Below are 24,066 nucleotides of genomic sequence, written 5' to 3'. Positions count from 1 at the left end.
TTTCTTCTACTTTAGTGTTAATGAAAGGAGCCAGAGTGACACTCTCTCTCCACAGAATGTGCACATCGGAGGCAGAAGCTTCGCACAAATCAACCCCTCCACCAATACCGCTAATGATTAAGGCTTGATTGTGGCTTTATTCTTCAGGTGGTAGTGGGTAGGACAGCCCCACTCCACACCAGGAGAAGCATCAGACAGGCAGGCAAATCTCTCTGCAGCTTTTCTGTGTGCACTGGAGGGGAAACCAGGGAGGGAGGAAGGAGGAATGTGGGTGGGAAAAATTTCCCTGGTGCACCAGCCTGCAGCTAACGGGGGGGTGGGAGGAGCCAACATCCCACCTCTTTTTGACATCCTGTTTCCTGAGTAGAGAGCATGAGCAAAGAGCCCCTTCACTCTACAAAGCATAGGGTGCACAGGGCCTGCTATCTGGGCAATTCTTGCATAGCTATGCAAATTGGGGTGTGGCTTCTTGTGCACCACCCAGATCCTGAGCAGACAAGCAAGGGCCTCTGATAATCAACCACCCATAGAGGCCAAATTCCTCCCTCAGATTCCCATGCACCTACAAGAAATTAATCCAGTACAAACAGCAAAAATGAGGATAACATGGGGGGATAGTTCATATGCCTAATACACCCCATATCACTGAACACTCCCTACTATCCAAGCCTGTCCATCACCCCAGTGAGTGCTGCACTTTTACATTGTACCTGCTCCCCTTGCAGTTCATCTATTCATCTGCTTGTCTCGCACTGCAGGCCTGTCAAGGCAGGGGCCGTGCCCCCCATCATTAGCACAGCACTCACCACATTACGGGTGCTCCTGCAAACAAGTGACAATAGAAGACTTGGCTTTTTAAAAGGGCCTAAGGGAGTTGGGCACATCTAGGGAAAGTTGGCACCTACGTTCCTTAAGTCCCAGCCATAACTAACAATAACCTGGAGGGAGCATCTTTAAGGGAGAAGTGTAGTCCGGTGTCCCTTCCAGTCTGGCCATTTTGCTGTGACTGGACTCACTGAACCCAGTCAGCGCAGGCTATGTCTTCCTCTCCTTTCTGAAGCTGATATTCCCAGCGGAACGGTCTTTTTGAGTAAGTGCCTAACTTTAGAGGATTGCTATGTCTAGGGTTCCTCTTGCACTGAGTAACAGGTTGTAAACAACTGGAACATATGCGTTTGTTTCTGCACAGCGGTACAGCACTTACACTGCCACGCAGGAGCTGCGAGTTCCACATCAGCTTTCTAGCTCTGAGGCTAGGAAGGGATTGGGAAAACTCTTTGACACATACAGGCAGCTGTCCAAGCTCCTTCTCAAGGCCGCACATACCCCAAACAGAAGAATTTACCTAAGACTCTTATGGACAAAAAGCATTTCACTGAGGGGCCAGGCTCTCATTTTCACTAAGGCCTCGTACACCAAGCCAGCACTGCAAACCAATCTCAAAGTGGATGACGTTACATTGCCAAAGCCGTGCAAAGTTATGTCTACACACGGAGCTGTGGGTGCAATTCCCAGCTGACTCTGATTGAACTAGCACATTAAATATAATAGTGTCACCACAGCAGCTGGGCTCACCACTAGAGTACAGACTCATGGGGTTTGTCCTCAGGCTGACTAGCCTCTCCCACCACCGTGCTACCGGGACTACAGACAGTAACTCCTCACTTAAAGTGGCCTCAGATAACGTTGTTGCGTTATTAGGTTGCTGATCTATTAGAGAACATACTCATTTAAAGTTGTGCAATGTTCCGTTAAAAGGTTGTTTGGCTCCTCCTGCTATGGAGTGGGGACGGGGCAGGGGGGCTTTTCCCGCTCCACCCACCCAGCTCTCCTTCCATGGAGTGGGGTCGGGGCATGGGGGCTTGTGACGCTCTGCCCACCCGGTGCTCCTGCCATGGAGTGGGGTCGGGGCGCGGGGGCTTGCCCCGGTCTGCCCACCCAGGATTCCAACTTGGGAGCAGGCAAGCCCCCGACCCCACTCCCCAGCAGGAGCGCTGGGCAGGCGAATGGGGCAAGCTCCTGTGCCCCGATACCGCTATGCCCCTGCCTCAACCAAGCTTCACAATCATCATTGATGAGTACAGTATTAAATTGTTTGTTTATAGTTATTTAAAACTTATACTGTATATGTATATAATGTCTTTTGTCTGGCAAAAAAAATTTCCCTGGAACCTAACCCCCACTATTTACATTAATTCTTATGGGGAAATTGGATTCACTTAACATCATTTCACTTAGAGTAGCATTTTTCAGGAACAGAACTACGTTAAGCAAGGAGCATTTTTAGCATGCTAGCTCGGAGAGAGGAATCTACACATGCTGGGATTCACCCCTCCAGCTCCAACTGTAAACACCCCTTAGAATCAGGCTCAGGAAGTCTGTGCTGATGTGACACAAGTGGAGCAGTCACTCCTTCAACTGAAAGAATGAGGAGCATGACCTGAAATGGAGAGCTGAAATCACCAGGGAACAAAGCTCTCTCTGATGGAACTTCACCATCGTCAATGGAGTTAAACCTGGGATAAATTTGGTCCTGGGAATGGATACACTATATAAGTATCCTACAGTAACAAAGCAGAATATACAAATAAGCTTTGTGGCTAGTGATTATTAAAGTTCAAGACTCTTATTTCAGTAGTGGTGCAGAGTAATAACCATTTCATCTAAAATGGGGAATATGAAGGCCACATGAATCAAACCCATTCTGGTGCATTTCATTTGGTCTAATTTTTCCTGCAGATATTAATCATTGTACAGTCCTGATCAAATTGAGTCAAGTCCATTCAAACTCAGAGACAGAAAGAAAAACAGGGTACACTCCCCCTCTGTCTGTCCCTCATATTGTGTAATACAGTGTTTTGGAGATTAAAAAGAAAAAGTGAAACGCTGAAACTGAGGATGTCAGGTTCTAGCCATCCTGAGTTATCAAAGTGGAGAAATGGTCTATGTTGTGCATGGAAATCTCAAAACAAATTCCTGCTGAAGCGAGAGCGAGATTCAACCCTCTGCTCATTTTTCTCCCTAATTTGCTAATACAATGAATTAATGTTAGACTTCTTCCTTGTGACTCGCAGAGAGCAGAACTGATAGTGGAGGAGGATTCTGCATAATGCCTGATGGTATCAAAACCTTGCAAGAGGGAAAAGGCTCGCTTTCCAATTTGGCATGTCTGGCTGATGATACTGACTGGGTCAAAACAGAAAAATCACAGTTTCCAAGTCTTAAAGTGTCAGGGACAACGGAGCTGCTCTCTGGTGTGGACATAACAAGAAAGAGAAAAAGCACCATTTAAGCCAATCTGTATGTCTTGGAAGCCAGCCTAGTGTTCTTGCTTTGCATCGACTCACACACGGGAAGTTGCAGGCAAACTTTTTAACACAGTACTCTCAAGATTTTAACACAGTGCTCTCAGCAGCTGTAAATAGGGACGAGTGAATATACAAGAAAGATAGTTGTTTTCTAAAAAGAGGAAAAGCAAATCTGTGGCAAGCAGAGGGATGTATGTGTGCAAGCATATGGATGTGCAAAGGTGCATGTGAATATGTGAGCACAGGCATGTGAATGTGGGTAGGTGTGCATCTGAAATGCATGTGTTTGAACAGTTTGAGTGTGAACATGTGTTTTAAAAACTGAATTAGTTTAGTGCCTGATCCTGAGTACTGCGGAGCTGTCCAATTTAGCTCAGCACTTCTCAGGTCAGGCTTTTGCTTACTATACTTACTCTACACATGACAATAATTAGGAATCACTAGAACTAGCATCCCTCTCTAATGTAAAACATCTTGGTAAACTTGCAAACCTTAACTAGAAATGACTCCAAGCTACAAAATCCAGATCTCCTATCCCAGTAATTTGAGGGTGTTTTGATCTGGGGATTTGGTTCATGCTCAGCTCTATCCACAAGCATCTCACATTTTGCAATACTTTGAGACATGTCACTTCCCGTTTGCACATGCAGTTAGCACCCACAAAACCTGTGCCTGCATTGCACTTGCAGTTCAATGGTAGGCACAAATCTGAATGATAGTACCTTTACCTACCTGATTATGCAGCTTTGCCCCCACAGTTCATTTTGCAAGTGAAAAAAAAAAAGTAGGAGCATATTATGTGGGAGAAAATTGCACCTGTGGGCAAGGAGACTGAGCCTCAGACCTACTCAAGTGTACTATGTTCAATCCAAACGTACCTCTATTCTATGCACACTTGAAGTCATCTCCTTTGTAGCATTGTGAATTGGGAATGCTAGACAGTGAAACTGAGGCCTTAGTTACTGATGCTAAACAAGGCAATATCACACTTTTAAAGCTATCATCTTTATTAGTTTCTGTCTCTCTCATGTTATGTCTTGAGACATTGACTGACATGTGCCAAACTCCCCGGCTAACCAGCTTCCATCTGCAGCCAGTGGAAGGCCCATGTGGACCCACTGATGCAATGCATCTCTAGGCAACTGCTTTACAGACTGCTCAGACACTAATTTCATCCCACCAGATGCAGTCTGTCCCTGGGACTCCCCTTCACTACCTGACTCGTAACTTTTCAAATCCCATCCATGGGACCTTTGGCTCCCACTGGACTGTTGAGGGACATTAGGTTCTTACTGGTCTGCTGAAAGAATTAGTTCTGGAATGACAACTCAGATGCAGTTAGCTAGGCGAACCTGTCCGGAACCTGTGCTTTTTTGTTGTTGTTGCTTGGGCTCAGTAGGTTCTTGTACTGCTGTGCCTGCGTGCGACATCCCTTCCTCCCCGCCATCCCATCAAACTGAGCATGCTGATATTTTCCCATTTATTACACATTATGGGTAGCAAATGGGTACTAAGTTAAGCCTGCCACCCATTGGATTATCCTACAGACTACAGAAAGGATGCTGATAAGGCAGTTTCCATTACAGAGTGTGTTTGATTTCTGTTCAATTTTTAATTTCCTTTTGAAATGTATCTAGCTGGAATGGCGTGGTGCCTGCCATTTTAACAATCAATTTCCTGCCAGTCAGAGCACAAAATGCATCTTGTTAGGTTTATAATTTCTTATAATTGCATCTGCGTCAGATGGGAACGGGAGGCTGCTCTCCTCATTTGTTTGGGCCAATGACTCTTTGGCAGTAGGGTCTGGCTGGCTTACATAAATCAGCTGAGCTCACCAACTCAGCGACTTGACCTGTCATCTCTGGATCCCCCTTTCCAATTGGAATCATTCCATAATAAACCCTTTGTCATCCGGAAGCTGTGGGGAAGAAGTTTTGGAACGAAGGAGATTAAAATATATATTGTTATCAAAAACCTCATGGAATATTTTGCCCACAGTTGCAACAGACACAAGCACTTTTACAGTGCTCTGCTTCCAACCTCCCCTCGGCCCCAAAAATAACAGATGGAGAGAGACAGTCTTCTACTATTCACACCTCATAAAGCTAGAGGGGAAATGGAGCACACAGAATGCTAACAATTGCTTTTTTGTTGTCGTTGAGAAAGTGCAGTTATAAGGAGAAAACCGGACAAATTCATTATGCAATATAAATATACACACATGTGTATGTATATTCATGTGTATATACACACATCCTTCATGTAAACTGGCACGGCATAGCTTGTTTCTTTAAATCATGTACATCTGCCCTTCCCTGACTCCTCCAAATAAAGGAATTAACAGGAGAACTCAAAAGGCATGTAGTTTGCAGAAACCCCCCAGCCACTGCCTGATCATGTGTAGGCCTTTCTCCACTGGCCCCAGGTGCATTTGTGTGGGGGTTCTTTAGTTGGTGATGTTGTTGTGCCTTTAGTGTATAAAGTATTCAGCTTGCGTAAGACTAGGAGCTTACAAACAAAAGCATTTTTCACTGTGTTTCCACAACTTGAAAAATATCATTACCCTGTGACTATAAATGTTAAGGTGAAAGAGGCAAATTAGGCAGTACTATCAAGATGGATTTTTGTTTTTTGTGACCTAACAAATGGTTATTATTCCTTTTATTTCCTTATCATTAAGGATCTTGATCTGTAAGTTGCAATAAGGTTATTTCCCCCCTACCCCACCCTGCTCTTATAGATGATACTTTCGTAGCAGTTCGGATTGCCAGGGGTATTTCCTTTCTGGAAACCTGTCTGGGATTTTGATTTTAAGGAAATCCTGGATGCATTTTTCTAACTCTTCCTCAATTGAGAGCTTTTCTTTCACTGCTTTTTTTTTGCTAGAGTTGGATTCTCTGGAGCCAGATGTTAGAGTTCGGAGCAGGTCACTTTTTCTTCGGATTTCAGACTGCTGAAGTAGCTGTACTGGGCCCTTCTTGATTGGCCGATCTAGAGTCTGTATGTTGGGCTGGCGGGTGACTGGGCCACAGATGACAGTCTCTTGTGGGGAGCTGGCTTCTGATTGGCTGTCACAGCTGGAAGTGGATAGTTCATTGCAAGATGTGCCACTTTCCCCCTCTTTATCTCCTTTGCCATTTTTGCAGCAGCAGTCACAATGGGATGAAGACCACCTTGAAGGTTCACCTAAAAGAAGGAACAAAGCACACAGTGTGGTTACAAAAAGCACGGCCCTCTGGGCTGCTGTACACACACAGAAGGATATTGCTTCATATGCCACCAAATAAACTACTGTCTATTAAGTACACTTGTGCTAGCAGAAGAAAATGGGGAGGAAAGGAATCAGGTGTAGTGGTTAGAGCAGGAAAAGCATCTCAGAACTCCTGGGTTCTAGTCTCAGTTTTCTCAGTATAATCTTGGGTGAGTCAGTATAGCCAACATCTTACACACATGGATCAGGACCTTAAGCTCACTGGGCCTGATTCTCATTAACAATAATGCCCCTTTATTCCACTCTGGCAGCATAAAGGAGCATTAAGTGCACTTTAATGCCCCTTTAGATTGCCAGAGCAGGGCTAAAGCCCTTCGTGCAAGGAGACTCTGTTCCTCATGTTTCAGTTTATGTACGTGCAAAATGGTTTTGCTGTGAGATTTAATTAATTAATGTTTGAAAAGTGCTTTGAGATCCTCAGATGAAACTAATATATTAATGCAAAGAACTGTGTTGTTATTTTCTGAAAAGTGAACGATTATTGTTTCAGAAAGCCAGGGGAAAATCTCAGGAGTGGTTTATTTGCTGCTAACTCCACAGCAGTTTACTAACAGGCCAAATCCTGGGATGCTCACTTAGATTCTTCATAGACAATTTCCCACTGACTATAAGACTGGAATAAAATCAGAGTAAGGTCTTCAACCTTTGGCCCATCCCTTCAACATTTACTCACATTAGTACCTAGGTAAATAAAAGTTGTAGGATCTAGCCCAAGATCATTAATCCAGAAAAAATAAGGTAAGTTATAAACTGACAACCAAATGGAGCCAATATCCAACTGGTTGTGCTTCAGTGTTTAAGCTATTTCCTGCTGTCAATTCATGACCAAAGTTATGGCCTCACAACATGTTAATGGTCCAGAAGCTCATTCTAGTGCTTGCTCTTCCAAAGGTTTTGATTTAATAAGTATAGGGCCAGGCAGAAGGGAACAAAACATGCTTGAAGAGAAAAGAATGAAGATATAATTCTTGTTCATGGAACAGGTGTCTCAGAGTAAAAATCAAGCTACCTCTGAAACAGCTTAATAGACCTAGGAATTTTCTTACTTAGGATAGTCAAACTGTTCAGGTATCGACTGATGAAATGTTATTCTATGTCCCATTCAAATTTCCCCTTTAATAGTATGTCGTCAAGTTTGATAGGCTCAACATTCAACCTATCTTTTTTATTTATATATGTTTGCAATGCCCATTAATTATTTCTGTCTTTAAATAATTCTGCAATTATCTTCTTGTAAAATAAAATACAAAAGCCAAAAAAATTAGCACTCCTGAGCTATCCTACAATAACAAAACAGCCTGCACAGCTTAGTCTCCAGAGCAACCCTACAACAAGAAGCCAGGCTGAGCAGATTAGCACTGACAGGCAGTCCTAAAATAATTATCATAGGCATCCTTACAATAACAAGCTAGGCTGAAATCCTGGCTCCATTGAAGCCCATAGGAACTTTGTCCTTAACTTCAAATAGGACCAGGATTTAATCCCCAGTGTTTACAGCCCAGCACTCACAAAAAACCTACAAGACAGAACTGGGAGAACTCCTCTGCCTAATGCATTAATTTGAGTAACTTGGCTGGGGGTAGAGCACAAGTGGGGACACACATGGAGTCATTTTGTACACCGACACTGTTGCTGCTCTCTGTCATTGCCTCCTTACAGTAGTCAAGTGTGTACTGCTTCATTACGTGGTTCCATCACAACCCTCCCCCCACACACACACACGTAATGCATTGGTGGCACTCTGGAGCACGATGCCATACTCCTGATAGCTCATTTGTTGAAAGAGCAAGAACAACTGCTCTCTGAGGTCCAGGGCAGGCTGTGAATGTGTTGGAGACAGCTGACATATCCCTATTGTAAGCAAACAGCGAGATCTACATTCCGAAGTAGCATCCTTCTCACAATGGAGCCCAGAGAATAGAATTTAATCTAGTGGAGCCGACATCTATGTACACACACACAAAAATACACCCCAATGCATTGCCTTGGAAATATGACTTCATCCAAGAGAAAAACCAAAATGTTCTCTATGTCAAAACAAAATCCAGACTATAATACTTCCACTGCCTGCAACTGCTATTGAGACAGATGCTGTCATTATTATTTTAATCACCATCATATCTATACTTTCATTAAATTAAAGGTAGCTATTCATTCTTTTTTAAAAAAGAAACAAAAAGCAGCACTGAAGTTCCCATAGCAGACTATTTATGTGAAGTAAACATTTCTCACACCATGCACGCAAAAGAGTTACACAACAGTCATATACTGAAAATAAGGGAGCTGACTGCAAGAAGGGTTGTCTGTGTCAACATGTCTCGTGGACACAGAGTACAGGGATTACATTTTTTTTTCTCCCTATGTTCTACTGGAGAACTGCCAAATAGCCATAATCCATGACAAAGAAGGAAAACTGGCATTGATAAAAATTGTTTCCTGACCAAACTGCCAAGATAATCATGGTTTTAAATGTCATTTGGAAGCATCCATCTTCCCAGTAAATGTAATTATCACCTCCAACTAGTGCAGATTGGTACCATTATTAAGGTCAAGAAAAATGTAATTTAGCACGCTGTAGAGCAGTCTTATATCAGCACCACGGCACTTAAAGCAGCATAAAACACCCATCAAACAGCAACTGGGCATGGCTTTTAGTGCTTCACATGTAATACTTCATATTTTACTCATCCATGGGAGCTTTTCCGCAATTTACACTGTACGAATGAAACCGAAAGAAAAACAAGTGGTTTGTACTTTATGGAAAGATTGTGGAGGACAGACAAAGCCTCAAAGGCTTTCCGATCAGGCTGTCGTTAAATAACTGGAAGGACATGTCATCCTGTTTTCTGCTTTCTGTATTTTTAAATGTAGGGTTGTCTCCCTTTCTGTTGCAGAGGCTTCTGGGAATCACTTGCCATTTAGTGCTTCAGTTCAGCTGTGGAGTGATTGACATTTTTGCTCATGGAGACTTCGGGCTAGGTTCTCATTTACACTGCACTATGCTGCTGTGGTCAAGGGGCTTTAAAACAAAGGCACATACTACAGTCATATCTTCTTTGGTGCCTCTTTACACACCAGAACTCCCTGAACTGGCTGGGCATTGTTGAAAAAACAGGAGCACAGAGGTTCTGCTCCCGTTCCAATGGGGCCTCTTTTGCCATTGCTCTGAACCTTGTGTGGGCGTAAAACACTTGCAAATGGTAGCATTCGACTTTTACTTGGCACTCATTTTGCATTGACATCAATGACTAAATGAAGGGCAGGGCAGTGGTGAATCAGGCCCACTGAATGCAATAGAAGTGTTGCCATTGTCGCCAATGCTAGCCACACAGGCTCTCTGCAATCTCAACTGGGACATGGCTGTTGGGCACATACTAAAACATGTAACTGAATAGAAACTGCTGATTTTTCTTCCATGAGAAAGTCAAGCCCACCAGAGTGAAACAGGATTTTGCAAGCTCACAGAATGCTCATGCATTCTTTAAAAAGATGCACTGCTGAAACCCGCCACACCTGTCTTAAAAATTTTCCATCTTGCTAGTAGCTGTGAACAAAGTTCACATTGATTATAGAAGCAGTTGGAAAAAAAATTTCCCCACCCTGTTACATGCTGTTCCCTGTCAATGATGAAGGAGTCTTGCAGTATGTGTGGGGAAATTTAATTCACAGACTTGCTTCAAGACTGGTTCTTTATCTAGTCTATGTCTAGTCTAGTCTATGGCTAAATTGAATTTTTTTTATAATTCTCCCAGCTCTGGAAAAGACACTGCACACACAAGGCTCAGTACAAACTGATTGTGTGAAATTTGGAAAAACACATCCATGAGCCTTATGGATTTGCAGCTCCTCATTGTGGTTGACATTTTAACTTGACGGCATTTTTCCTCTACTGCAACTACCTATTGTCTCCTGGTAAGAAGAGAACTGGTATAGAACTCCTGCACTGCAAAAACAGAAAATGATTTATTCCAGCAAGCAACCGCAAGTGTTCAAAAGGCAGAAATCCATCAGGTGCAAACTAGCTATAGGGATGTACGTGACTGCACACTGGACCCTTGGAAAATATCAGGAATCTAGCAAACAGCTTTCTTAAAGTGACGCTATTAACTTAAAAAACACATTTCTTTCTGAAAATATTAAGTTTGATACAAATGAGAGATTAGAAGGAAAAAGAAGTTTCTCTTTTTTCCTGTGTTTACTTTGTGCATTTGACAGCACTTTGTGCATAAAGAACAGGAGTACTTCTGGCACCTTAGAGACTAACAAATTTATTTCAGCATAAGCTTTCATGGGCTACAGCTCACTTCTTCTGATGCATAGATATCTCCTGTCTGTGTGTTTCATTCTGTACATCCGAAGAAGTGAGCTGTAGCTCACAAAAGCTCATGCTGAAATAAATTTGTTAGTCTCTGAGGAGCCACAGGTACTCCTGTTCTTTTTGAAGATACAGACTGACACGGCTGCTACTCTGAAACCTGACTTTGTGCATAGTTACTTTCACTGTATTCTCCTGTACAGTTATTTCACTCCGTTGTCTGTTTGTATCTTTCATAAAGCAGCTATGGAAGGGAAACACTTACATATTTAGGTACATGCTGTTGTAAACCCATGAAAATTAGCAGAGAAAGATCGGGAGCAGAAGCAGGAGATGTTTATTTAATTGACTAGATTTCAAGTTGACAATGACGCTGCAATTAAAACTTGTAAAGAGGAAATCCATTTTAGTAATGCTACTCCTACTTATCTCTTATATAGCAATTTCCCTCAATAGATCTTAAGGTGCTTTACAAAGGAGGTAAGCATTGTTATCCCTATTTTACTGATGGAGAAACTGTGGCACAAGAGGTAAACTGACTTGCCCAAGATCACCCAGCAGGCCAGTGGCCAAACCAAGAATAAGATCCAAGTCTTCTAAATCCCAGAGCTATCCACAGAAGTTAGAGACCCAACCTATCTCCTTGCCTGTGCAGGATTCTTCCCTACAGCACAGTCTCTAGAGGGTTTTGTGCCATCAGGCTTAACATGTCCCTGGTGATGGAGCTTCTTTTGGGAAGCCATTCCACAAATTAATACATTGATCTCATCATCAGCAAGATTTTTTTATACTAAGCCTGAATTTTTCCTTCCTTGATTTTATCCCATTATTCCCTATTTATATCCCCCCATCAACCCCATTACGAGCCAGATCCTCAGCTGGTGTAAATCAGCACAACTCCATGGACAACAATGCAACTATGCCATTGACATCAGCTGAGGATCTGGCCCAGATTGGCTGTGACCATTGCAAAAGTGCACAGAGGAGGAAGAGTGCCTGCCGTGAACCTCCTATGCAAGGACTAGAGATAATCACAGGTCATGCACTCAGGAGAACAGAGGGGTTGCTCCTTCCATTCTTCCTAAAAGTAAGGAAGCAGGTGGACAGGGCCACCATGGGGAGAAAGCTTCAGCGAGAGAGAGAGGGAGAGAGATAAAATGTTACTCCAATATCTTGAGATAGAAAGACAGGCCATGCATCATTCCCATTGTAGTTATGTTCATTCTCAACCCAGCCCCTTCAGCTAATTTCTAGCAAAGGAGTTTACTATTTGCCTAAGAAGCAAATTTTAAGCAAATACTTATGAATATTCAGATAATTCATATTTAGAATCTGTAATTCTGAGTCATCACATAGGAACCTGAATTCTAAAGAGCTTGCTCATCCAGTCAAGGAACAAAACAATAACATGTGTCCTATGTGTATAATCAAAACAGCTTACATTTTAAATACAGTAACTCCTCACTTAACGTTGTAGCTCTGTTCCTGAAAAATGAGACTTTAAGTGAAACGATGTTAAGCGAATCCAATTTCCCTATAAGAATTAATGTAAATAGGGGGGGTTAGGTTCCAGGGAATTTTTTTTTTTTTGCCAGACAAAAGGCATTATATACATTTTAAACAATTTTTAACAAGCAATTTAATACAGGTATAAGTTTTAAACAATTTTAAAAAAACAATTTTATACTACAGTCACAACTGTTGAGTATGACGCTTGGTTGAGGCGGTGGAGTCAGAGAGTTGAAGAGAATGGGATTGTCCGGCTGCTTCTCTTGCTGTTCTTGCAAACACAGGCACTGACTTTGCCGGGGGCTCCACCCATAGCCCATCCACTCCATCCCTTCCCTCAAGGCCCCACTCTTGACCCGTCTCTTCTCCCCCCAACCTCTTCTCCCTTTACTCTGCACACTGCGTCCTCACTTCTCTTCTTCCCTCCCCTCCCTTCTGTGCACTGCAAGCCACCTGATTGCTGCAGGCAGGAGGCAGGGGAGGGAGGGGGGAGGCATGCTGAATCCTCACTCCTCCCCCCACTGCCCAGGGCAGTCAGCTGGCTTGCAGCATTTAGGAGACAGGAGGGAGGGGGGAGGACTCAGCACATAGGCTCTCCTTCCCTCCCCCACCACCTTCTGCCAGGGGCAATCAGCTGGTTTGTGGTGTTCAGGAGGCGGGGGGGGAGAGGGAGCCTGCGCACCGCATCCGCATTCCTCCCCTCTCCCTCCTGCCTCCTAAATGCCACAAGCCAGCGGATTGCCACAGGCAGGAGGCAGGGGAAGGCACTGGTTCACAGGGTCTGCTGGCAGGTGGGATCTGCAGGGTCTGCCAGCTGTGGAAAAAGCAGGCAGCCAAACAATGTAATAGTGGAGCAGTGCACAACTTTAAATGAGTATGTTCCCTAATTGATCAGCAACGTAACAACGAAACAATGTTAACCAGGATGACTTTAAGTGAGGAGTTACTATACCAGACACCTAAACTAGTAGTGAACAAGTTACCGACCAAGAATTATTTTAAGAAAATATGCAGTGAACAAATCCACTCAAGAAAATTGTGATTCTATTCATAATCCATTTGCAGAGAGTATACGAAGTGAAATTCAATAAATCAGTTGTTGTAAATGTGTTACACTGCTCCAGAGATATGTTTGGGATCCTTTTACTGTATACCTCATTGCATAGATATATTCAATAAAAAGCTTAAACAAAACACAGATGTTGCCTTAATTTCCCTGTTTCGGACAAATCCTGCAGCTTTCTCTCAGGTCAAAATCCCCATGCCAAATTCTTAGCTGATATAAACGTACGGCCAGTGGACTTATGCCAATTTACACCAGCTGAAGATAGGGCCAGCAATGGCAGCTTTACCTAAAAAAGAACTGCAGGATTTTGCCCTCCAAGTAGGACAGGAAAGAATCTAGTTCAAATTATTCTCCTTCAGTTTATAAGATGATTCACTGACTGACTCAGTGGTCTGCCACAAACAAAGTGTCTGCTTCTTTACCCAGTGCTCCACACAAGGATCAGTCACTGGTAAACATGGGCAGGATTTCTGTACCCACCTGAATTGGATATTATTTAGCACCTTGCCATGAACAGATACTTCGATTAGAATTCTACAAGAGACTTCTGATTATCTCCTACATTTAGTGCTTACAGGCCCTTTTATCTTCAAGAATCTCAAAGCACTTTACAAATTTAAACTAATACAGTGCATGAATATTGGTCACATTATCCTCCACTGAAACACAGCCTTCTTAGCGACTCAAAGAGACAACCTTTAACAGAACGGTGCAGAGCAACACTAGGCAAAGGTTTAGGACAGGAAGTGGAGAACATCAGATCCAGAGGACATGAATAGACTTGTGCTTAAAGCACTGTTTAGAAGTATAAAGATTGGGGTTCAGTTCACAGGACTCCCTATGTGACCCTGTGCAAGTCAATTCTCCTCTCTGCCTCACTTTTTCCATCTCTAAAATGAGGATGAAATGCTTTCCTTATTAAGGTATATTAATGATGGGTGAAATTCCCCCTCCCCCCACCCCAACACACACAAGGCCTATGTACCACTTTAATTCCATTTACTTCCTCAGAATAGGCTTAAGCAGGATTCAGGTTGGGTCCTGATCTTGTGGTTACCCTCCCTTCCTCCAAAGGGGCAGATTTCACCTCAAATGAGTTTACCTAATCAAATTTTAGCCTTTAGTTCACAACCTGTTCATTTTAACTGTCTGCAAATTGCTAGTCATGGTGTGTGATTGGACAACTAAGGCTATGTCTGCGCTGGAGCTGGCTAGCTCTGAACAAACCCTCATGCTAAAAATAGAAGTGTAGCCGCAGTGGCGTGGGTGGTGTGATGGTTTAGCCGCCCCGAGTATGATCCTGTTGATGACCCTAGCTACGTACTTGGGATGGCTAACCCCTTTCGCCACTCACATCGCCTCAGCTACACTTCTGTTTTTAAAACTCTAGCTCAGTCACAGCTAGCACAAGTGAGTCCCCTCAAACTGCAAATTATATTCTTTAGCTACCATGTAGACCAGGGATCGGCAACCTTTGGTACGCGGCTTGCCAAGGTAAGCGCCCTGGTGGGCTGGGCCGGTTTGTTTACCTGCCATGTCCACAGGTTCGGCTGACCGTGAATCCCACTGGCCACGGTTCACCAGTCCAGGACAATGGGGGCTGCGGGAAGCGGTGCGGGCTGAGGGATGTGCTGGCCGCCACTTCCTGCAGCCCCTATTGGCCTGGAGCAGTGAACCGCAGTCAGTGGGAACCGTGAATGGCCAAACCTGCGGATGTAGCAGGTAAAGAAACCAGCCCGTCCCGCAAGGGCGCTTACTTTGGCGAGCCGTGTGCCAAAGGTTGCCAATTCCTGATGTAGACTACCCAATGGCACAGGGTATTGCTCTGTTCTCTGTTAGATGACTAGAACTTCTTAAACAGAACCTCTTAAATGACTAGCTCATTTTTGCTATGACTTTCCAGATAGAGAGTCATTAATACTAAAATCCCTGAAACAGTCAGGCGTTTCAGGACTATTTCAATGAATACAGTGCACACTGTTTCTACTAGAAATTTAAGCACTGCCATGCCAGATCACGCCAATGACCCATCCAATTCAGTATCATGTCTTTGACTGTGGCCAGTACCAACTGCTTCAATAGAAGGTGCAAGAAACCCTGCAAGTAGGCAGTTCTGTGATGCCCTCTAAACAAGAAAAATGTACTGTTAACTCCCAAAGTTAGAAGCTGGCTTATGCACTGAAGCTCCCTTCTCAAACTCTTCTGGTTTGTGTTGTTTATTATTGTGTCTATTCTTGTTATCCAACCCTGCTTTGAATCCCACTCAGTATTTGGCATTAGTGATTTTGGCAGTGAGTTCCACAGATTAATCAGACATTGTGTGAAACAGTATTTCCTTGTATTTGTTTTAAATTTCCCTCTTTCAACTTCATAGTCTGCCCCCTTGTTCTTATATTATGACACAGGATTATTAGCAGTGGCAAATCTCTCTTCTTTATGTCTATTTTGTCTATATACTATTTTGTATTACTCATGAAAGTATTCTCAGATAACATTCTGCAGAATTCAAGCAACTTTGTTCTATAGAATGACCAACAAATTAAACAGCTAGATAGCCTGAAATTTCTTAGTGAGTTTTATAATAATATTTATAAGGGTGTTCTTGGCTCACTGTGATATTTGATTTGAAAATACCCATGAAAGCCAATAAAGAGAACAGAACAAGTCACCATGCTCCTACGGTTGCTTCTCTTTTTCCATTTAAGATGATCACATCAAGAGAAGAACCATGACCAAACTGCAATCAGACCATTTGAAGTGTATGCTTAATTGAACACAGAATAAGCCTTTTGTACATTAATTAAGATCTAATGACTGCTAATTCTACTTAATGAATATTCAGTAACTGTGGGCAAATGACAACCAAGCTAAGACAAAGAAACTAAAAATCTACTCTGACAGCATAACTGTGAAATCAGGTCATATCCTGAGCTAGAGGCAGTTGAACTCACTGCATATCCCAAGGAGAAAACCCTTCTCTCAGGGTGATCACATAATGATCACTAGAAGAGACCTTGGAGTCCAAACTGTTCAACACCACAGGGTTTAAGGCCCATAGCACTGAGTAGAGAGGAGGAACTTCTATACCCTTCAGAGGCTTGCTGAGGAATCTATGCTATGGATCAGGATAGCAGCACAGAAGCATGAGGGCTTCATGAAATTACTTGAGACCCGTGGGGTTCTCCTCATCTTTCCCCATAGAGCCTTAGGATACCTTTCTGTAGTCCTCTAAAGCCCTTCCTTCTGAGTGGAGAATCAGACGGAAATTCTGGGAGTGCAATATGTAACCCTGAATCAGAATCCCTTGACTTTATATTGTGTACTAAGTGGTTTAGGGTACACCTGTGTATTTAGTTTTCTGTCACTTTGCCAAAATGACTGCATCACTGAAATAGTCTCATCAACTGCAAATGGTCCAGGCACTGACCTCCTTTTGGCCTAGAGATAAAAGTATACAAAACACCTCCAGTCAAAGAAAACAACTTGACTTGACTTGACCACAGGATTTGGCCCTTAGAGAATCAACTGGAAGTGTTAAAAGCAGAGACCTTTCAATTGCCAGTCCCATTTATCTTCTATGTTGAAAATATATTTACAACAGGAGGAAAAAAATCTATAGCTCTCTCTCTCCTTTTGATAGATATATTTTTGACAGTTTTGGGAAAGGTGTGAAACTTTGCTAAACATTCTCTTGGAGATCAAGGAGCCTAGTTTACTAGTTTCAAACTGCTGTAAATCAACTGATTCTTACTCCAAAATTACTCAGGTGTCAGCGAAATCAGAATCACACCCAGGTTTTCAGGCTACAAAAAGTGCCATAAACGTAATTTGTATTGGCTTCTGGCTACAACTATGCAAACCTCAGGGTTTTACATTAAAACCCCATCATTATAAAGATAACATATCACACTAGTCAGACCAGTACATAAGGAAACCTAGAAAAAAAGGAAGCAAGCAAGGGAGGAAATTGAATTGCCCTTTAACATTTAACGAAGTGTGTGTGTCGGGGCGGTGGGGAGAATAGTTTTCATTAGACCATCTTCTGATAATAGAAAAGGAGAGAAAAATAAGCTTTTAAGAATTATGCAGTAATGCATAAAATATATATCTGTGTGAATCAGTATCAAATTAATTACTGTGCAGCTTAACCAGTATTTCAAATGTTAGTTCAAACAGTGCTGCCCACGGCCGGGGCTACCATTTAGGCAGTCTAGGCAATCGCCTAGGGTGCCAGGATTATTCGGGGGGCGGCATTTTGCTGGGGAGGTGGCAGGCGGCTCCGGTTGACCTGCCGCAGTCCTGCCTGCGGACGGTCGGCTGCTCGCGCGGCTCCGGTGGACCTCCCACAGGCATGCCTGAGGCAGCTCCACCAGAGCCACGGGATCAGCGTGGTGGGCGGCGAAATGGCCATGCGCCTAGGGTGCGAGAAACCCTAGCACCGGTCCTGGTGCTGCCCACTGCATTTCTGCCACAAATTCCAGTTTCAAGTTGAGTCCTTTCTACATTGATTTCAGAGCTCACCATCCCTTTTTCTAAATGTCATTCCAAGACCCAGGCTGTTTTGCCACAGGAAGGGTAAACAGGTCCAGTTATTTTCCCATGCCAATGATGTCCAAATAAATAACTGAAATATGAAGGAAAAGATTTTCTAAGGTGAGTGCATCATCTGCAAACCAGTCTGAGCACCAGCTGTGCACGGATAGCTTTTCTTTCATGTGCACGAGCTATACCTGTGCATGTGAATATCTGCCTGCATGCACAGTTACCCAGTTTGTTATTTTGCAAACTCACTTCATGTAATGTTGACCCCACTCAGGCACTGTGGATTCCAAAAGCTTTACTTAAATTCTTGGTTCTGTTGAACCAGCCTTGTGTCTGTTGAAATCAATGGCCAAACTCCCATTGACTTCAATGGTGCAGGATCAGGATTAGGAAATCAGGATTAAAAGATGTGTGGATAAGCATAGGGAGAGCTTTCCCTGGTCTCCTTGCCCTAGGGCAATTTGCTTTCCCCGAACTCCCCTTCTTCTCTGACTCACAAAGTGAGCTCTCATCAGGCAGAGGAATTTAAAATGGAAGGAGCAGAAAGAGCTGGTATCTGGCTGTGGGATTTGGGAGGCTCTCAACCTCTTGTCAGGGGTGAAGAAGCAGCAACGTCTCCTCTACAGGAAGATTTCTCCCACCTGCTGGGTCCCCATGCACTCTAAGATATGAAAAGAGGGAAACTCTCACGCTAGCTGCAGCATTTTGCATAACGTGTTCTTAGAAATGTCCTAAACTTCTAACAGGCTGGACATGGCATCAGGTATCTGAACAATTTCTGGGGAAGAAGCTTTCAGACCCACACTTCATTCCCATTTTATTAGATTTTTTTTTTAATCAATACAAATACTCCATTCTGGTAGAGAAGAGAGTGGGGAGAACCAGGAATGTGCCTGTCACCAACTGTACACAAAGAACACACGTTTGTTTACTGCTGATGGGCCCAGTGGTGCTGGAACAATTTTTATAGTGGAGGTGAGGCAGAAACCATGTATCTGGGTTGTTATTACTACTTCAAGTCAGGGGGGCGGTAGCACCTCCAGCACCCCTAGTTCCAGCACCTATGTACGGGCTTACTTGGGAACAGCAGAGCCTTTCAGACAGATTTTTAATCCTGTCCCAATTCTCTTCCCTTTGTTGCATCTTGTCACTAGGTGATGATTCAATGTGGCATCATCACCTCGTTACCAGTGGTGAGAGCCACCACAATTGTTCTGTTCCCACTTCCTTTTTTGGATCTATTTTAACCACTGTGGAGGTGAGAAGCAAAATAGGGAGGAACAAGGTTTCGTGAGAAGAGACCAGAGGGCAACTGTCTCAACAGCCATCAAGAGAAGCTACTTGGACAACCAGCCAGCAGAGCTCAGCTGCCAACTCGGGAAAGACAACCTAACCGGCTTGTATACTGAGCTAACTAAAACAGTCCTTGATACGACTATGGGTGAGTTTGGCCTGAAATTAACTGTCCTGGTCTGGAAAGAAGAGAAATGTTTTCGTTCAACAGAAAGGAGACAGCACTGACTGTTCAATTACGCCATGGAGGCCAGTTTGACAGCCCTTGTCTCTCTCTATACTGTACATTAAAGCCCTTATTAGGTTAGGCCATCTGTTCCTGCACACCTGCTGGGGGTTGCTTGATTGACTCCATTGAGTGGGTGCCTGGAGTCTAATTCTACAATCAGGATTCATTACATTGTTTGTAAACAATGACAGACTATGATAAATATGCATTTCAGTTAATTACTGCCTTCCCGTGTGCCATACCACTTTCTCATTTTCACCTGCACCTGATCTTGCTTTCCTCTGGCTGTGTCTAAGTAGATCTGCTTGGGGTGAAACAGATCAAACAGACCCAAACCCAGGGCCAAAGCCTGAATGGTGGTAAGCACCTGCTGTGCGCCTTCAGTTACTATTGACTTCAGCGAAGGCTCCCTGAACCTCTTGGGAACTGGTCCTCAGACCGTCCCATTTTTGTAGCTTTAGATTATTCTTTGTCCTTCTCTTTTTATAAAAAGATCTCAAAGATCTTTAAAAACATGAATGAATAAAGCCTCACAACTCCCCGCCTTCCTTTAAGGTAGGACAATATCGCTCTCCATTTTAAGGATGGAAGAACTGAGACACAAAGAGACTTACCCAACATCACACACGCATGTGTCAGTATCAGAAGCAGGGACAGCCCTCTGAAAACCCTGATTCTCAAACTCTTATCAACTTTTTCTACCAACTGAGCTGGGAAGCAGACATTCCCTATAGGTTTCATCTGATTTCATTAAACATAAGCAGTTATTTAGGTGCAACATACAGGAAAAACCTGCCTCAGTTTGTTATTGCTACAAACATGTGAGACTGAACAAGCTACAGTAGAGTTCAAATATATTAAACAATATGTTAATATAATTTACCATATATTTAAGTTTGGATACCATGGGCCAAATCCTCAGCACATGTAAATTACTGTTATATTAGCTGAGGATTTGGCCCAATTTTTTCTCTCAGTTATGCACACATTAGTTAGTTGGAAAATGCTTAGTATTTTTCAAGGAAAATCCTTTTTTAAAGCTACCTGTGTGCATGTTCTGGTTTTTTGACAAAAAAGGAAAAATAAACACACACACACCCCTCACGTTTTCTAAACTGCTTTTGGTAACAAACAAACAAACAAACAAAAAATCTGCAGGTTTGGTTACAAAAATGGGTTTTGCAAACTATAAATTGCCTCACATGCCTTTCTACTGCAGCAGGAACCTAAAGGCTCCACTGGGTTCTGCAATGGGTATTTTAATCCAGAGGCTAAGAAACATCCTAATGTGCACCACACTATTGGGAAGGCAGATATTATTCTGGGGGAAAATAGTGTAGTGCACACTGGCTGTCTCTCTCTTTCTCTGTGATCATCACAGTCGCAGCAATGGAACCTAATGAAATATTTTGGACCTCATGGTTGCATAACTGAGGAGAGCTCATTGCCAGCTCCCTGGAACATATCAGGCAGAAGGCCAGGAGTGGAGCCACCTTGCAAGAGATATCAAAGAAGCAGGAAATTTATTTTAAATCGGAGGGGAAGGGTGATATTGTGGAAATGGCACAAGACTAAAAGTATGGAGACCAGGGTACTTTTCTTGGCTCTATCACTGACTTGTTAGGTGACCTTAAGTACGTTACTAACCTCTTTGTCCGTCAATTTACCTCTATATACAATGGAGGCAGTGTTGGCTAGTGGATAGAGCACTGGACTGGGAATCAGGAGAACTGGATTGTATTCCTGGCTTTGTTATTCACCCTCTGTGTGACTTTGAGCAAGTCACTTAATCCCTTTATGTGTCAGTTTCTGCATCTGTAAAATGGGGATACTGATACTTTGTAAAGCACTTTGAGCTCTGTTGATGAAAAGTGCTATATAAGCACTGGGAATTGTTCTTAGTTCTTCCCGGCCTCCCAGGGGACTATTCAGACTGAATTTGTTAACTTTGCAAAGCATGTTGAGTGCCTTGGATGGAAGCGCAAATTAGTATTATTATTTCTAGACAAACCAACATTCAGATATGCGCTCAGTAGAATGGCTTTTTATAGCCTGCCTAAAAACTGAAGGATTCTGAGCAGTTTCAAAAGCAGTCCTTCCAAAAGGAATTGAACGGCCAAAATCTGAACCAGCTATAAATGTATCAGTCAAAAATGCATTCACTAGTTACATGAATTCATTGAATGATGCATAGAGAAGAGTGACTAAATGCAAGATGGTAGCAATTCAGCACAATCTACTGAACAAAAATAAATGAGGTGTCTGTAGTTCAGATTTCTTTTAGAGAGGGTACAAACTTAGAGACAGATTCTGATCTCACTCTGAATCTGAAATAACTCAATTGACTTCAGTAGAATCAATCCAGATCTATACCTGCTCTGAATATTAGAAAGCAGAGATGGGCAGTAATATACCAGGTTCATTTATATTTTTTAAACCTCACCTTCATCTTCCCTTTCAAGTTTAAATTCCAATCTTACAGTCCTAATGTAGGAGACTGTGCTATATTCTTTTAATGCCTATTTTCATAAAGTTTTGCAGAGTAGGAAGAAGGAAATACAGAAAAAATATAATTTGATGAGCAGAAGAAGAAAGTCTAAAATTTTAGACATTATAGAAGCCATAATTTTATCATCTTACAGAGCTAATTTGCCCTCTCTGTTACATCAAGCAAAATGGTCAACATCAAAGCCAGTGAAAATGATCAGTTATCTTAGTGCAGTGACTCAGCCCATAACCCCAGAATTATGGGTAATTGCATACCCTTAAAGTCTACTGGAAAATAAAATCCTTAGCACTGCTATTAGGAAGGAAAAATTACTGTGGGACTTGATGGCTCAGGAGATTGCTAATGGGATACAAAAATATGTCACCTCTAGCCCAGCAGTGCAAATCAAGTCCAGAACTATGACTGCACATCAATACTACATGAAGGCTGCTTGATAGTCTGTGTGAAATGAATTGGTGGTCTCAGTCTAGCTCCTAATGAATAAATACCAATACAGCAAGAAATGAAAAATAATTCAAATATTAGTTTGAACTGGTTGGGTTTTTAGTATTTTTTGGAGGGGGCGGAGGGGAGTTGATTTCATTTTATTGTTTTTTGGAACCTCAGAAAATGTCTTTGAGTGTTCAGAGTAGATTCAAGTTTAATTCCATTTTTCCCCAAACCAGCTCACAGATCCTTAGTTTCACTATTTGGGAAGACCATCACAACTTAATATGCCTTAACCATGTACACACCTCCGTCATGGCTAAGTGACTGAGTTTGCTACTTTGCCACTATTCCCAGCACTGAAAAGTTGCCTTACATTGCAGAGAAAAGTTTTAAAGAGTTAAGCAGGAAAAGATTTCCTTGAGGAAGAAGCAAGCTACTTAGAAAAAAAGTTAGGAAATCGCAGTGGAATCATTTCTGCCCATTCCATCTTATCTGCTCCAAGACACTGAAGCATTCCTGAGAGCACTTCTTTCACAGTGGCAATCTGTCAGGAGCCCAGGTCACTTCAAAGAGCTCTCACTCTTAACGTGATTGAGAGGCCTGGCTTTGATGGATTTACTGTGTGTCTCGGAGAGAGTGAGATACTTCGGGGATGACTGCTGCTGCAGCCTATTCGCAGCCTCGCTCCTCTCAGAATGTCATTGGAAAAATCAAGATCTCCCCCACTGCACCACAAATGAAGATTTTTTTCCTTTTGAAACTTCTGAAGCATGATGATTTTACAGAGCCCTGGTGCATTCACTTGGAGGCTTAAAATCTTGTTCAGTATTTGGGCTGAGGTTGCTAGTCACCTGAATGAGACAAAGAGTCCAGCCTGCCTTTTTTTTTTTTAAGCAGTTTAGGACAAACAGGACATTTCTGGGTCAGCTCTTGTACATTGTGGTTAGGTAAATAGCTAGACTGAGATGCAATATCTGGGTGTTCAGCTTTTGATTAGAGGTCTGCTGTCTGTGTTGTCCTCTTTTCTTTAGTTCTCCTAACTCTACCTGTGGACACCTCGTAGAAGGGGTGCCATTAAAGGACCAAGCATTCTTGAGAGGTCTGACAAAGTCACTACATCCAACACTGCTTTCTTAAGTACTTATCCAAAGAGGTGAAGTGAGGTATCTAATGAAAGCTTATGTCAGACTGATCCTCATAATCATTGCGAGATATCTGTAGAGATGATATTTAACAAGTTGTGGGTATGTACTAAAGATATGTTTAGAGACTGTCCCAGCGGCAGCTGACAAAAAGGTTTCTTCCAGACAGGAGATAAGATGTGTATCTCTCGGTCAGATGTAAATTAAGCATTGTAAATCAATAAAATGGAAGTCCCATCTGCATACAGAACCAATACGGGCATGTGAAATCAACAGGGAAGATGACATGGGAGAACAAACACCAGAAGGGTATTTCAAAGTTTTCTGGACTATATAACTAGGGCACAAGTAAGACATTTTGTCATCCATTCCTAGAGGAAACCTCTTGAACAGCATGGGGTATTCATGAAAACTTGGATCCTGATATTGACTGAAAACCAGCAGCTCTGTCAA

The 24,066-nt window shown here is 42.7% G+C and overlaps 1 protein-coding gene across 1 annotated transcript in view; it reads right to left on the bottom strand.

The window, feature by feature from the left end:
* Positions 1–2,258: 2,258 nt before the first annotated feature.
* The window catches only part of KCTD16 (potassium channel tetramerization domain containing 16), a 164,448-nt gene continuing 142,640 nt past the window's right edge, over positions 2,259–24,066 (bottom strand). The window contains exon 3 of the mRNA XM_030572042.1: positions 2,259–6,494. Coding sequence (XP_030427902.1) covers positions 6,043–6,494 — 452 coding nt within the window. The 3' untranslated portion in view covers positions 2,259–6,042. The remainder of the gene's footprint in view (positions 6,495–24,066) is intronic.

This window comes from Gopherus evgoodei, chromosome 8 (assembly GCF_007399415.2).
Source record: "Gopherus evgoodei ecotype Sinaloan lineage chromosome 8, rGopEvg1_v1.p, whole genome shotgun sequence".
NCBI lineage: Eukaryota > Metazoa > Chordata > Testudines > Testudinidae > Gopherus > Gopherus evgoodei.
The sequence above is the reverse complement of the archived record's forward strand: the minus strand, read 5'-3'. Positions and strand labels throughout refer to the sequence as shown.